Source organism: Pseudoliparis swirei, chromosome 18 (genome assembly GCF_029220125.1).
Source record: "Pseudoliparis swirei isolate HS2019 ecotype Mariana Trench chromosome 18, NWPU_hadal_v1, whole genome shotgun sequence".
In the NCBI taxonomy this organism is placed as follows: domain Eukaryota; kingdom Metazoa; phylum Chordata; class Actinopteri; order Perciformes; family Liparidae; genus Pseudoliparis; species Pseudoliparis swirei.
In genome coordinates, this window is record NC_079405.1 from 17,178,281 (window position 1) to 17,194,443 (window position 16,163).

Below are 16,163 nucleotides of genomic sequence, written 5' to 3' on the forward strand. Positions count from 1 at the left end.
CAACAATAGTTTTTTTCAATTTTAATCGGCTCAGGCACCGGAAAGAAGCACCGAAATGTGCGTTGCGTTTCGGTCCGGGTAATACCGGTTGTATTGGAACCGGTACCATATTGGCACCGGGTTTCGGTACCCAACCCTAGTTGTGAGGCAGAAATTCACATCCTCTTTTGACAACCATTAGAGGTTGAGCCTGAACTCGTGGAAATCTATCCTGAGGTTTAGCTCTGACCCAAGGCGGAGGCAGCACAGCTGTAAGGAAACTTTGTAAAACCTCCATTTCATATAAAAAACAAGTTCAGCACATGGTGGCCTTGCATCCAACACACACACACACACGCACACACCAACCTCTTTGGAAGGCTTGCGGAGTACATCCCCTACACCTCCTCCACTCCTCAAGCCATGACTCAGCACAGTAACGATACACATCAGTAGAGAGTCGCATGCCCGCTCCTTGCCGCTGTCCTCCTTCCTGTTAGTCCCCAAATCTGAAGAGGCAGAGAGGAAAGCTTTGATCTAATCATTTCAGAGGCTGTAAAAAGTAATTTATCTTTAAAAAAGGTGTATATAAGTTGACATACCCTCATAAACAACCCTGCAGCACCAGAGAAGTCTCTTTACATTGTAATGCATAATGAAGTGGTATAACAGGTAATTAGGACAACTATGACATCAAACTGTGGCTCATAATACTTATTAAACGAAGTCATTGGACCCAAAGAGATTATGCAAGTAACTTACATTTTAAATTCATAGCGTGACATACAAAGTAAAGTACCACTTATTATTATATTTCTTAAGGAAAAGTAAAATAGTGAGTCATGATACAATGCACTGTAAGTTATTTCCGTCATAAATTGTAAAACAATTGTTCTGAATCATCATCATATGACACTGAAGTCACTTTTATTTTAAAAAAAAGGATAATTTAAGGTTTACGCATAAGACAGTGGGACACACTTCCCATTATTCTATTTTCTCTTAAAATATCAGAAACATCTCATGCTGTTTCCTGAAGAATTGAGTACATTATTGGTATTTGATTATACCACGCTTGTAATGTTCATACACAGGACAGACTCAAATGGGTTGTGATCCCAACTGTGAATCTAAGTATTAACTTGTTTTGAAATATCCAATATAAATAAATATTAGACATCTGTGTTAGGGTTTGATATCCTTGTAGTCACAGTGTCAATAGGGTGTCATCTGCTATTCAAATATCAATGTATCCTTGGCTGAGTTGCAGAACTCAGTATCCGTTGGAACCTTGTTTACATGTTTTGCTTCACAGTGAGATGGCGGTTCGTCCAAGCAGAAATTGTTCTTTGTTTGGATGGAATGGGACCAAGGCTTTGGTTGAACTTGTGAGCAAGACAGAAAAACAAAGATCAACAGGCCTGAAAGATATATCCAATTAGATAAGGTTTATAGTTAATTGGCGAATGACCTCTGACTCAGTAAAATGGTAATCCCCCTGCTAACTGTGTGCATCGTTGGACAAATCATTTTATAGTTTTATGTTTGGCTGATGGCCAATGGAATTACAAACGTTGTATTTTACTGAATACAAAGGGTCTCTTGTTGATGTCATATGAGGGCCAGTGAGGTCACATAAGAACTGTTTGGCAGTTATGTGAAAGTCAATGGAGTCACATGAATGACATTGTGAGTTGGTGTAAAGCTGCAGAACAGAAGGAAACTGCAAAAACATTTGACAGTTTTACTTTCACTCGTTTTGGTTTTTTTTGCCTTTAGGGGCTAAGCGATGATTTCCTAATATTTCAGGTAGCTCGACAATAAATGAATTCCGATTATCCACTTCCCTTGGACATCAGCATGAACAATTCGTACATGAACCACTTTGACTTTTTCAAACATGGAGTCTAAAAACATTGACCCATGCTTTTCTTAACCCAAGTCAAATTAACAACATTTTGTTTTTCGTTTTAATTGACAAGTCAACCACAGAAGAACACAAAACATTCAAATCCTATTTATGGACAGATTGGCTTTTAATGATTTCTATACTTATGGAAAACACATTTCTTAAGCTAAACCCACATAAAACCAGGGTTGCAGTTTACATTACCTTCCTGCAGGGCTTCCGAGGTGCAATTCCCATCAATCCCTCCTGGACACATTCTTGCAGACAGAAACTCACTGGCCAGACTGGCTCCATTTTCTGAAAAGCATAGGAACAAATAATGCAGAAGTGTTCTTGTCTTTTCAAAATGACAAATCTACAGTATGTGATCTGCAAGGCCTTTTGTCAAAAATGATTAAACGACCGGAGTCTGCCCTCACTCAGAGTTGTGTTGGGGATACGATCCACCTCCAGGATGAAGTCATCTTTGAAGAAAATGTAGCCAACGATGGAGAAGAGGTAGACCAAGATGAGCGCCAGCACAGCGGTAAGCACGATGGAGCGTCCATTACGGGTCACACTCTTGATTACATTCAGCAAGGTCTCTTCTCTGTATACCAGGTCAAACAGCTACAGAAGGAACACACACGTTATGAAACCAAAAAAGGATAAAAAGGATGAATATCTAACAATAGATTACATGTAAAGTGAGCAAAATCAGAAATTGTCAACACGTAGTCTATGAATCTAGGTTATATACTACCATCCTCTACATAAAGTGAGACCAGTGTGTGATGTGAGGTTACACAAGTAGCACAAGTGGCAAGAAACAAAAAGTATGTTGGATTAGATTTGCTTGCATTTTGTGGCTTTTATACTTTTTTTCTATTACGCTGAATCCTCATTCTTTTCTCTTTCTGACATGAATTGATTGATTTTGCTAATAAGAAAATGTGTAGATATGTTGCACTGCGTCTGCAGAGGAGCTGCTTGGGCCAGTGTGAATAGACACGTTATAAATGCAGTTAACACCTCAAGAACAAGAAAAAACAACAACAGAAACAACATCAATGCACTAAATAAGGAAACTTCTGGCAAGTAGGATATGTCCGTGAATGCACCAAAATAGGAAGGCTACATTCAGAGAGAGAACTATTAATTTACTCATGGTTTTACAGAAGTGGGTTTGTGTAATTATTTGTGTTCTTAGTATATGTGTGTGTATTCACAGTGTGTGTGCGTTTCTCTCACCAGCAGACTGTAGAAAAAGACGTGGACAAACACCCCCAGAGAGCAGATGGCGAGGTAAAGGAGATGGTAGAGGAACTCAACGTCAAACACCATGGCTCTGTAACCCCGCGCGAAGGTTCCTTCGTTCCCCACGAAACTCATCAGGAAGATTATTTTATTGCACACCTGGAAGATGAAGTCAACGTCTCTTCAGTAACAATACAACAAATGGACAATCAACCAATAATTATTAAAATATGGGAAAGTCCTGGCCTTGGCTGAGGGCTCTGGTCCAGGCACATCAAATGCTACACATGGTGGGTGTGGCTTTTCACACATTTAGTGCGTTTACATGCACAAAAGTAAACTGGTCATTGAAACCAATCACAAGGGAAGGGGATGAACAAAAACCCAGTTAACATGGCCTCTGTAGATACATGCCAGAGAAACCGGAATTATTAGTCATGTATACACACACACTTAAGCAAGTTTCTGAAAGTCTTTTATTTTTGTCTTCGTTTTTTTCAACAAGAGTGCACTGCACGTACGTTATACATTTTAATAAGGACATCTTCGACCTGACAATGAAAGAAACTGACAGTGTTGAGGGCTTTTTGAAAAATCCACACAGCTAAAAAAAAACAAGTCAAACACACGAGACATCTGACTGCTGACCAGCTGCATGTAAACTAGATTGTAGAGTAACCAGGTTACTGCTGTCCATGGTAGCGTGTTCTCAGATTTCTTGCATTAACGTGATCTCTCTCAATAACCCGGTTTCTTTTGTACGTATATACGTAGCGATTATGGAGAGAGATAATCGAGGTGTGTCCAAGATGTTATTTTGTGTGTGTGCGTTTGTGTTTAAGAGCACATCTAGAAAATCTCTAGCGGGTGAGGGCTGGTGTTGCTCTCTCTGGGGGTCCAGTGACGCACTTCACACCCCATAGGCGCTGCCAAGGAGAAGCGAGGGGCCAGGGAGCAACACCACAGGCACGCGAGGCGGCGGCCTGCCACGCGGCAGGAGGGTGAGTTGAAAGGAGAACTGGAACTAGCACGGTTAAGGTTGAGGTTTCTCAACACGTGAAAGTACAAACAGTAGTGTGTGTGTGTGTGTGTGTGTGTGTGTGAATGGGGAATATTTTTAACGTTTCTCTGGGGGAAATGACAGCCCACACAAACACACACTTTCACACAGGAGGAAAACGTTTAAAGTGTTAGTTCACCGAAAAGAAACAATATTTTACTCGCCTTAAAATTTGTCCAGATTTTCAACAGGGTTCTTACACATTTTGACCAATGGATTTCCATGACTTTAAACAAAATGTCCATGACCAAACTGAATTATTAAAACTACTGAAAAAATGCATTCCTTGAGATTTCTGACACAACAAACACACTTTACCTCCGATGTAGCCTCAAAAAGCAAAAGACACTGGTAATGGTATTCCTGGTTAACTGGGATGGGGTTCGATTCCCTGAAGTATCCTGCGACTTTTTTGACAAACATTGAAGGCCATAATATTTTCATTGTCACTGTTACTGAAAATAGTGTTTAATGTTTCCTACATTCACTAATAACTTGTATCTAGATCTATTTTAACAATAATCCATTGTTTTTCCGAATGAAGCATTACTTTATTTTTGGACCACAACACAGAGAGCAGGTGGGACGAGAGGAGGTGGACTTTGAATATTCGCTGTCCAACACAGTTAATGGAAAATGCTTTTATAATGTTACACTTTTTCTATGCTCAGATGTCGACTATTATCTGGCCGGAGAGCTTTTTTTTGTTGCTGCGGTTTAAATTCCAAAGTGTAGTCTTAGACCACAGGGCTAGAGAATCAGTTGTATACATATTTATTTCACTAGACTACATTTCAACATGTAATTTAAGTGTTTAACTGAGTATACAGGTGACTAAGGAGGTTATATTATGACAACAGTAACTCAGTTCATCCATCCATCCATTCTCATCCACTTAGTCTGGGGTCGGGTCGCGGGGGCAGCAGACCTAGCAGGCTGACCCAGACTTCCCTCTCACCCGAACTGCGTGATGGTAACTTGGGTGACAGTTTAAAGAAGACTACTCACATTGAAGGAACCCAGAAGGAAGAGGGTGGGCTCCAGGCCAACAGAGAAGATGAGACGAATGATGGTGACAATGACGAGGGCACGGATGCCCAGTGGTTGGGGCATGATGATAACGATGAGCAGTATTGCCAAGACTCCCATCCACAGCAGGGCAGAAAGGTGGGGATCCAGCATACCTGCAGGAGATACATGCAGGTATTAATGCACATGCAAGCCTTTAGAGATACGCGCTACAAGAGCTGTATTTAATCACCCAAACACACAAAGTGAATTGGTCATACATGGAATAATAATGTATAGGATTACAGCGCCGCTTAAATAAAGTATGTGACATACTTTTTTTTATATGTGTACTTTAAGCTTTGGTGAGAGCCTACCTTATGCTTCCCTTGATCCCAAGGTAGATCCAGGATTAGTGTCTTAGTCAGGGGTTTCATGTGGCAACAAATCACTCAGGCTAAAACCCTGGATCAAGTTTGACCATCCTAAAAACAAGGTCGCACCCAGCCGTCTGCTCGGTTACTGACCCCTCTTTCTTCAAGCACAGGGCTAACATGTGTGCAAGTGGCTATGTTAGTATGCACTTTATGAGCACTGGTCATAGAGTGCTCAGAGAACATAGAAACGGGATGTAAATAATAATATAATATGTGATGATGTTAGAAATGTAGAAAAAGATCAAGAGAAAATTGTGAAAAACAAAATAAAAAGTCAAATGGAGCTGAACTGCAAAGATTGAGAAAAACAGTGAGAGGCAGTTGTTGTGAATGAGAAGGCAAAGGGGGAGTACTGTGGGTAAGGGAGCCCATCTTCCCTCCCACCATGACTATCACTGTCTCCTTCCCTCCTTCCCTTGCTCCGGATTTCTCTCCCTCCCAATCCCTGTGGAGATCACATGACAGGTGCCACTTACATAACAGCAAACTCTAAAAATACTTCAGCTGAAAGATTCATGAGGAACGGGCCGGGGCAACACACAGCTCCAGTGATGTGGCAGACTGGCACAGCGGTGCACACGTGCACTCACAAACTGTCGAGCTGCCTTGCACTTGCGTTTTTATGTGCAGACGGATAATTTACCGCAACAGTCTGTAAAAGCATGATCGGTGCTAACCAAAGGCAGAATACACCGACCGAGATCTCCTGCTCTTATAACCCTTTAAAACCCAAAGCCAAGAAGGGAGGAGAGCAATGTGTGTGTGTGTATATATATATATATACACAAACACTACCGTTCAAAAGTTTGGGGTCACCCAGACAATTTCGTGTCTTCTATGAAAACTCACACTTTTATTTATCAAATGAATTGAACATTTCATAGAACATATAGTCAAGACATTGACAAGGTTAGAAATAATGATTAATATTTGAAGTATTAATTTTGTTCTTCAAACTTCAAGCTCAAAGGAAGGCCAGTTGTATAGCTTATATCACCAGCATAACTGTTTTCAGCTGTGCTAGCATAATTGCACAAGGGTTTTCTAATCAGATATTAGTCTTCTAAGGCGATGAGCAAACACAATGTACCATTAGAACACTGGAGTGATAGTTGATGGAAATGGGCCTCTATACACCTATGGAGATATTTCATTAGAAACCAGACACTTCCACCTTGAATATTAATTTACCACATTAACAATGTATAGAGTGTATTTTTGATTAATTTTATGTTATCTTTATTGAAAAAACAGTGCTTTTCTTTGAAAAATAAAGACATGTCTAAGTGACCCCAAACTTTTGAACGGTAGTGTATATATACGAATATATTACAAAATGGGACAGTGGTTAGCAGGTCCGTCTTTTAATCAGAGGATCGGTGGTTCGATCCCTGACTAGTCCATGTCGTTGTGTCCTTGAGCAAGACACTAAACCCAGAATTGCTTCCCGTAGCTGTGTCTTCGGTCTGAGATTGTAAGTCGCTTTGGATAAAAGAGTCAGCTAAATCAAAGATAATGTAATATGGGAGATGAGCCATTGGCCCCTCCCTCTACGCCCCTTGTCCGATTTGGTTGCGGCCAGTCTGATCCCATCGTAAAATAGTGTCCAGTATTATTAGATATTCTTAAATGTGTATTCTTATTCTCATATTTTGTGTTCATCTTTTAAATGAATGTAAAGGTACAAGGCCATTTGCACTAGCACATTTTGATTACATCACACTCTTTACATGAATCTATGTAGCGTGGAACCGTTTCAGCTGAACCCACACGTCACAGGGGAGGATGTTTCAGCTGATAGCTCGCCTTGTTTAAAGTACAGAACATGATGCAATACTTTTCTTGATCCCCTGATAATGTTAAGTTTGACTTTGTTCTCCGTGAGCCAATGTACGCTTTGTTGATATGACACAGGGCGCTTGTGTGTTTATTGTGGTCTTCAAAGTACTGAAAGTCAAATATGAGCTCAGGCTTTGAGATCATGGGTTGAGTTGCGGATAGTCTGTGTGAGTGTGTCTTATAAATAAGGTACAGGTCCTGCTCATAATCCTAGTCAGGTGATCAGAAGTCAGCAGTTCAGAACATTGTGGTAAAAGGAGATCAGTGGGTCAATGCTGAGGCGAGACTGACGGCTCTTCAAAGTCTATTTCTGTGGGTGGTTACGACATGAGATATGCTTTTCCAGATTTTTTTCCAGTTTCTTACATCAGAGCATGATGGACTTCTAAAAGAAAAAGGTGAAACTCCCAATTATATAACTGCTGCTAAAAGAAGCTTTTTTGCCTCTTCCTAATCTCTCGTTGTATATTGAGGCTTTATTGCTGGCTGCAGAAACTAGTGCTACAAATACAATACAGCCCATGATGGTAGGAGATATTTTCAAAAAGCCTTGTCAGTGCAGGTTGTAATATGTAATAGGCTGTTTGTAGCAGAACTAAAAACATGTCATCAAGCCACGTTGTTCCTGTTTTGTATATTGGACCTCATGACCTTTGTTTACAATGTTTAAAAAAATAGTCTGTATGCAACAACAGTGCATACACATGTGTAAATGCTGCATCAATACACAATCAAGATGTATGAGCAAATTCACAACGAGAACATGTAGAGACTAGAATGGGCACTCGGTAGAGCGCATACCTTCGCATATCACAAGATTGGGCATTGAATTATGAACATTTTGGCATTAGTTGCATGCCAATTGGATAACAATTGACCGTGCTTTGGTAAAAAGAAGATTTTGACCTTTCTATGACCTTGACCTTGACCTTTGACCCGATTGATCCCAAAATCTAATCAAATGGTCCCCGGATAATAACCAATCATCCCACCAAATTTCATGTGATTGGGTTTCAAACTTTTTTTGTTATGCGAGGAACACGCATACAAATAAATAAAGAAATACACGGCTATCAAAACATAACCTTCCGCATTTTCAATGCAAAGGTAAAAATGCATGAAAAAGGACCAGGAGCTGATATCTATTCATCTTTTAATCATGTGTATGTTTTTTACTGTGAAGTGAGAGCTTACGAGGACGTTAGTGAGAGGATGGAAGCGGGTTTGGGCTCTGTTTTAAAAAGCTTGTTCTCATATGTCTTCTCATATGCGACTGACCTGCATGTACACCCTCCAGGGGGTAGAAGAAGCAGACCAGCAGGTTCATGAGCACAGCCAGGTTGAAGGAGATGTTACTCCACACCGACATGTTTCTGGAGCACCAGTACAGCACTGGTTGAGCTGGAGAAGGAGGGGGGGGGGGGGGTTGAGGGTAAAGCGAGACCTTTTTTATTTATTTGGTCATGCACAATTGATTGAGAGAGATTTTGTCTATGATGTTGTTGTATGTATAATCCTAAAGTCATCAGATTGTCCAATCAACAAATTCTCACATTTAGGAAACTAAAGGACCAACATTTGATGACTAATGATACTAAAAAGTAATTAACTAAACCATAAATCAATGATCAAAAAGATTAACACAACTTCCGTTGAATAACTGTTTAGTCAACCAATTGTTACACCACTAAATGGATTATTACATAATCCAATGTGTGAACAAGCTGTTAAGAATTTAACTGGTTCAGTTCTCCCTCTTCATTCAGAAAATAATGTTACAGAAAGTATTGCGTGGACAAAGTTGGACTTTGACTAAAATGTCAGAAAGCGTAGACAAAACATATACCAGGCAAAATTGTTAATATTTGTTGAAATGTTGATCGTAAAAAGTAAAAAAAGACCCTAAAACACAGCACTTTGACCTTTAACACACAATCTGACTTGCAGTAGAATATTTTCTGTAATTTGAAAAAAGAAACGGAATGAGAGACTTCTCTGCACATTCCCTCTTCTGAGTGAGACAACATATGGCTGAGTGTGGGTATGCAGTTTTGTATGTTTAAGTTTATGCGAGTGAGCAAACACGCTCTCAGTTGTGATTCATGAGGTTAATGTCAATGTTTCACAACTCAAAGAATGTGAAAAGCCCCGGCCTGCTTTTAAACAGTGGGAACATGCACACACAAAGCACGAGTACACACAGGGTGACACTGTTAGCCCTGCTTTGGAGTAGGAGATACGCTTCCTTTATCCATACCCGCTTAGAGGTCTAAACCCGGCACACATTGGGCAAGAGGCGGGGTTCACCCTGGACATGCCGCCACTCTGTAAGTGGGACACGTAATCACACAACAACATTTCCGACCACAGTTAATTTGGAGTTCCACTAATAATAATTAATGTAGTTCATTCAATTTGGATTATTCCATATCTCATTGGGGAGCATTAAATAATTGTAAAGCACCTCAAGAAGAAGACTTTATCCAGCCAAACTTAGGTGAATAATGATACTCTGAATAATAATTTATTTTGGGTCGAAAGTTGTCCTGTATCATTTGACATAATTGACATATGCACTACACCTGCTCCATGTTGACCCCACCTCTGAGTTTCTTTTGCCAGTTCATCTCATTAAAGAGTTCTTCTGCTCGCAGGAAGAAGTCGTTGATCTTGCTGCCCTGCTCGTCTCTCTCTGTGGTGAAGTAGACTCGCAGCTTTGACTCGGTTGTCAGAAACTCACAGATGTTAGGCACGGGGAACACGATCTCCTCCATGGTGCGGTCCTGGCGCACAATCTGAACAGAGACACACCGTCAGCTAGGCATCCGTCGGTCTACATGGTTGTACATTTGCAAGAAAATTTCCCCAAAATATTGTCAAAATGTGTGAAATTGTACAACAGGCTAGTGACGAGGGTTGCATGCTATGACCTCTATCTGCGCAGTGTGTTTGGCGTAGAACTCCAAGGCCTCATCTCCCTCTCCGCTGGCCCCTCCTGGCTTCAACATTATGGAAAGCTCCTTATTATGGCGCGCCAACTGTAAGGAGGAACAGGAGCAGCCAGGAAGTGAGCGTGACACTCAAAAACAACACATTGGTAATGTGTGTGTCTCATGACATTCCTGTATTGATAGAGTAATTGATTCATGAGATGAACAGCAGACCTGGTGAGCCAAGATGTAGATATTGTGTCCAACATTTCGGGGGGAAGCAGCATCATGTTCTTCCTCTTCCCCGTTATCCTCCTCCTCCTTTGTATCCTCAAACTCTACCTCTCCCTGTAGATAGGCTTTCTTTATCACCTCCACCTGGACGAACACACACACACACACACCTCCGTGCTGTGATTCTGAGTAGCTAAGGCAGTTGTATTTGAGAAGTAAAAAGCAACCGAGAGAAGGACAAGATGCCCAACATCCTCTTCTCACCAGCTCTTGAGGCCTCATGTTGTATAGGATCCTCTCGGAGTTCTCACTGTCATGGCGGCTCTCCATGATTGCAAGCAGCAGCTTGGATGCATTGTTCTGAGAGGGACACAAGAGACAAAACAGGCAGAGGAAAAAAAAGTCCAATATAAAAACTTAAATTCTCACATCCAAGTAAAACAGACAGAACCTGTGGTGCTCCAGGAAAATCACTCTGTCGTTATTTTTACTTGGCAGGCGACTGAGGCGAGCACAAAAGCTAGTTTAACTCACACAAATAAATGCCCAGCTCGTATACTTGTAGCATGTGATAGTCTCCTGCTGTGAAAGGAAAGTACTGAACCCATTTTTTCCTCACCCTAAAACTCACATCAAAAAGGTATAGATTCCCCCTATGAAGCCTTCCTCACCTTGAGCTCCAACACCAGGTCCATCCGCTTTTTCCCAAGTGGGTTGATGTCATTGAGGATCAGGGCGATTATAATATCAATTCCATTGGACTCGTGTGTGGCAATGCAATTCTGAATGGAAAAATACAATGATGAGAAAGACAGCTCGTCCCCTCGTACAGTCACAGAGCGGCAGGTGGTATCGTCTCTTTATGGACCTGGTTTTCGTGGCAGGGGCCTTGGCAGTACTCTGTGAGACTCTCCAGAGTCTGGTTGATGAGGGCGACGTTCTTCTCGTTGATGTACAGTCCCAGCAGACCGAGACCCCCTGTGGTGCTGCCGCAGATACAGTCTAAGAACTGAAGCGTCTCACACACAAGGTTGTAGTTGTTTTTGTTGTTTTGACAGCGAAGGAAGTTCTGAGGAGATAAAAGCGAATGGGTTTGTGTGACTGGGACGGAACTGGGTACGAACCAAAAAACACTAACAATCAAAGCCAAACAGAAAAACAAAATAGTAAATTGTGTTGCTACAAATTTACATTCTGCCATTAACAAATCCTTTTTAGGACCAAAGATAGCAAGCTTGGATCCATATTTCTCTTTTAGCCTTCATCTGAACTGTTGAACTTGACTGATCCATCGGAAACGTGCCAGCAGCCACTGGGCACTCAGTATGCTGTACACCGACCGTACCAGAACTATCCGTCATCGGATAGAACCAGCAACAACTTTTAGACCCATAAGATACAAAAGAGGCGAACATGATCCGTTTTCATAAAAACTAAAGTACAGAGTGTTTTTAGAGGCGAAAGCAGCTAATTAACAATCTTTGAGAGAAATCTATTCATGAAAGTAATGATCTAGAGGAATATGAATTCTAAATATTAAAAGATGTGCCAGAGAAGCCATCTCCATAGCTTAAACAAGTCAGGCCTGGCCTCTCATTCACATGACTATGGTGATTTAGGGATTTAGCATCGTCAATAAAACCATGAGATTTGTGTTTTAAACCTGCACCGAGGATGAAAAAGAATGGATGGATCAGATATCAAAACAATAGTTGAGAGTAAGGAAGGCACTCTAGGCCAAGTGTGATCCACTCTAATGGATATATGTCTGATCATCCGCCTGTCCCACCTGTAGGTCCCGGTTGTGATTCTCACAAAGCAGCTGGAGAAAGCGAAGGATGGGCTGCATGATAACAATTACAAAACTCATTTCTCCTTCGTCCTGGTTCTTGTCCCCAGTGCTGGGTTGGCCGTCGGCTGAGTTGAAGTGGTCCTCAGGGTCTGCTTCACGCCGGTATGAGTTGAAGGCCTTCTTGGTGGCAGTTGAGGCCTCTAATAACTGCTCTCTCACATCCTCTGCAATGACCACCGCAGAGTCTCTAGCTAAACAGAGACAGGAACCAAACAGGGTCTATGAAATCACTCAAAACCCACAGAAATCCTCTTTTTACTCTGGATTTGCAAACAAAGTTTAATCATTTGGGATATAATTGTAGCAGGTCTTGACATCCTTTGTTGGTAACAACCTGACGTAAATTCATACTTCAGATGATAGTATGTGACCTCTGACCTTTTTTGCGTACAGGGGCGTCTTTGTCCTGGCTGTCATCATCTCTCTTTCTGTTTCCCAGATCGCTGGTATTTACGGTCACCGTAGCTTTGATCTCCAGCTGGGCCGATTTCATACGGTCGTAGAAAACCCGAAAGAACTTCTCGGATTTCTTGTCTTCTGTCAGACGGCAAAAGAACGAATGCTGGAAACATGAGAGAAGAAAAGAAAAAACAGAGATTGTGGATCAAAGGGTCTGCATAACGAAATGTTGATAATAGATTATGCCAATAATAGATTGTGTCAATCGTTCTCCAAGCAAAAGCACAAGCTCCTCTGGTTCCAACATCTCAATGTGACGATTGGCGGCTTTTTCTTTATTTCACGAAATGTTTCACTGTTTTCTGACATTTATAGACAAAAAGCGCTAAAACTGATTAATCACTTATTAAAATAGGTATTAGTTTCAGCCATAATGAAAATGAACTACTTAACTACATAATCAAAACATGATTTCCCCCTCCAAATTTGAATGATGACACTGATGAATTATATAGAGTGCAGTGAAGGTGTGTAACGGCAAAGCATGAACCTGTTATTGGACAGGAAACATAGACTTTTAAAGAAATGTTTCATCTGTGTACACATTTTCCCTCACATTATCAATAAATTATCACTCAACATGGGGATAGTTACCTTGACCATCACTAAAAATGGTATAACTTAAGTAAAACAAGTCTGTATTTACTACAATGGGAGGGTTTAAACGCTGTGGATTGGGGTCATGCAAAATGTTAGAGCCTGAGAGTGCAATGCATACACTATGATTCAGGGAGAGCGCTGCTGTTTTGATCACTTGACAGCTGTTGTCTGCTGCAGCCTATGGAAAGGCTTCAACCAGCCTCACCAAACTTACGGGGTAAAAAGTGACACGAGAGGGAGGACCCTGGTCGACTTTAACGCAGAGAAACAGAGATGGTGGGAAATGGGAAAAATTATCTAGCGCCGAAAGACAGACACCAAAAAGTGAATAAGGGAGTAAAAAAAGGAGAAAAAGCAATGATAGAGATGGGAGATGAGAGCAAAAGATAGGAAGGGAATGTTATCAGACAGTTCCTAGGCCAGTGCTCAAAGTTGTTACATAACCATCTGTCTTTCCAGGTTATATGTAAAACTGGGCTGCTGGAGATAACCAAGAAATGAAAATCACAAGGAAAGCATTCAGCAAAATGGGCAAAACAAGCCTCACTTCCCCACTTCAAGGAGACTTTTACACATTAAAATGCTATGATAAAACACACTGCTAAATCTTTTTATTCCAAATTGAGAATAGCAGCAAGCCAATAAAGTAGACAAACAAGACAGTGTATGCAGCTTATTAAGAGAACACAGCAGAGCTACAGTCTTGCTGTTTTTTTACTGCATTGTGTGGCTTTCAAACAATGACATAACTGTGTGCTTGTGCGCCAAAGCAGATTCCTGAGCCTCACTCTGCCCCACCTCGGCCCTCCACCGCTGAGCAGAAGCCCTCCTGCACGTACACACTCAACACTAAGGAACGAGGAGATAGCAGCGTGTGGAAGGGTGTGTGTGTGTGTGTGTGTGTGTGTGCGTGTGTGTGTTAGGGGAGAGCTGGCGAGCAAGGCCATCACGCAATTAACAACTTGATGACAGAGTGGAGATCGCAGAGATGAGGATTAGCTGCACCACTGGCAACACACTCACAGCTCACAGCATGCCTGAGGAGGAAGGTGATGGTCATTCCCGTCTGTATATCTGTGTGTGTGTCTGTGTGTGTCTGTGTGTGTGTCTGTCTGTCTGTGTGTCTGTCTGTCTGCTCACGTAACATTGTCCTCCCACAGGCCACTAAAGTGTGGCCCTCCAGGGGGGAGAGGGCAAGGCCTGAGGCCCAGGTTAACATACAGGGATTGGCCCAGAGCAATCAGAGAAGCCCCCCCCCCCCCCCCCCCCAGCCTTTACCATTACATAACTTGCACAGACAAACAAACACACTTGTACAGTACAAGCACACACAAGCTGGATAGCACGTATGCTAACACACCCACTAACCTTTACACCTCACACAACCTGGCCAGCTGTCTTCGGCATTTGCACACGCCAATTTTGAGAAGACACACCCACATATCACACATGCAGTATTAGCTTTCCCTAAAACTCTGTCAATGACAATTCCTTCTACTGCCTGTGTAGAGCCAGCACCATGCCAGCAGGGGCCTTCATCTCATGGATCAGGGTTAGCTGAGCAATTGTGTGTCACTGCGGTAGAGGCGAGTTTGTTGGATTTATGGTGGCTGGGAGGTGACCGTATCGGTCGTGTAGGAATTAATAATTATGGTGTCCAGCAGTGAAAGTCTTTACCTGCAGCAGCAAACTGAAAGAGTATTTTTTAAACCGTCTGTTTCCAGGAACTGAGCTGAGTCACTGAAACGAAGACAACACCTCGTACATAAAGCTTAACCATCGCAATGAAAACAAGACACTACAGCAAAACCTTCATCGGATGGTTTCTTTATATTTGTATGAGAGGCTTTGTCTTCAAATTAATGAAGAAAATGAAAACCTAAATGTTCATGTCCCACCACAATGCTGCTTCTGAAAGGGCTTCGATGACAAACTCTGTGCAGCCTCATCAAGCCACCATCTGTGTTTTTATATCACTGGAAAAGCAAGGACAAGAGTGGCGTGGGGAGGAATGACGTTATGATGAAGTAACACACGGGGGTCAGGGAGAGGAATCAAATTAACTGAGGATGAAGGAGCATCTCAGCGGCCCCCTACAGTGTTGGGTAAACACTGTGTCCGTCTGTATCCATGGAGACAAACCCCGAGTGGAATGAGACGAAAGGAGTGGGGGGGCGAACAGCATTGAAAAACAAGGTCATCACGCTTTCCCTTCTACCCTTTCCTTCCGCCACTTGGCATCAACAAAGGGATGTTATGCAACAGCTATTTATACTCGCGCTCCCTTTCCCTCTCACCCTCCCTCTCACGTCAGGCAGCACCACATGCAAACCAAATGCTGCTCCGCTCTGCTCAAAGTCCTTTCCTTCTTGTCCTTTGCCTCGTCCTTTTTTCCTCAAACAGCCATCGTTCTCTTTTATTATTCTGCCTGAAAGAGTTTATCTACTGCAATCTGTTGCTTTTGCAATATCGGTTAGATGCACCTGCAATGCAAGACTTTTGGAGGGAAACAACACAGCATGCCATGCAGTTACAAAACAGATGGCCGACGAGTGAAATGTCACAAGTTGCCATGTCGCAACACCATTTACAGCTGTTGTCAGCTCTGAGGCACAGAGTT

General features: G+C 42.0%; 1 protein-coding gene across 4 annotated transcripts in view; it reads right to left on the bottom strand.

The window, feature by feature from the left end:
* Positions 1–16,163, bottom strand: part of LOC130208604 (inositol 1,4,5-trisphosphate receptor type 1) — a 64,895-nt gene that overhangs the window by 9,466 nt on the left and 39,266 nt on the right. For all 4 annotated transcript variants that reach the window (XM_056437841.1, XM_056437839.1, XM_056437843.1 and 1 more), the window contains 14 exons: positions 12,863–13,046; positions 12,422–12,675; positions 11,501–11,701; positions 11,304–11,414; positions 10,897–10,992; positions 10,633–10,776; positions 10,399–10,506; positions 10,071–10,263; positions 8,747–8,869; positions 5,193–5,368; positions 3,119–3,283; positions 2,308–2,497; positions 2,093–2,185; positions 349–488 (listed from right to left, as the gene is read on the bottom strand). In XM_056437841.1, the coding sequence (XP_056293816.1) occupies positions 349–488; positions 2,093–2,185; positions 2,308–2,497; positions 3,119–3,283; positions 5,193–5,368; positions 8,747–8,869; positions 10,071–10,263; positions 10,399–10,506; positions 10,633–10,776; positions 10,897–10,992; positions 11,304–11,414; positions 11,501–11,701; positions 12,422–12,675; positions 12,863–13,046 (2,178 nt within the window). The remainder of the gene's footprint in view (positions 1–348; positions 489–2,092; positions 2,186–2,307; positions 2,498–3,118; positions 3,284–5,192; positions 5,369–8,746; positions 8,870–10,070; positions 10,264–10,398; positions 10,507–10,632; positions 10,777–10,896; positions 10,993–11,303; positions 11,415–11,500; positions 11,702–12,421; positions 12,676–12,862; positions 13,047–16,163) is intronic.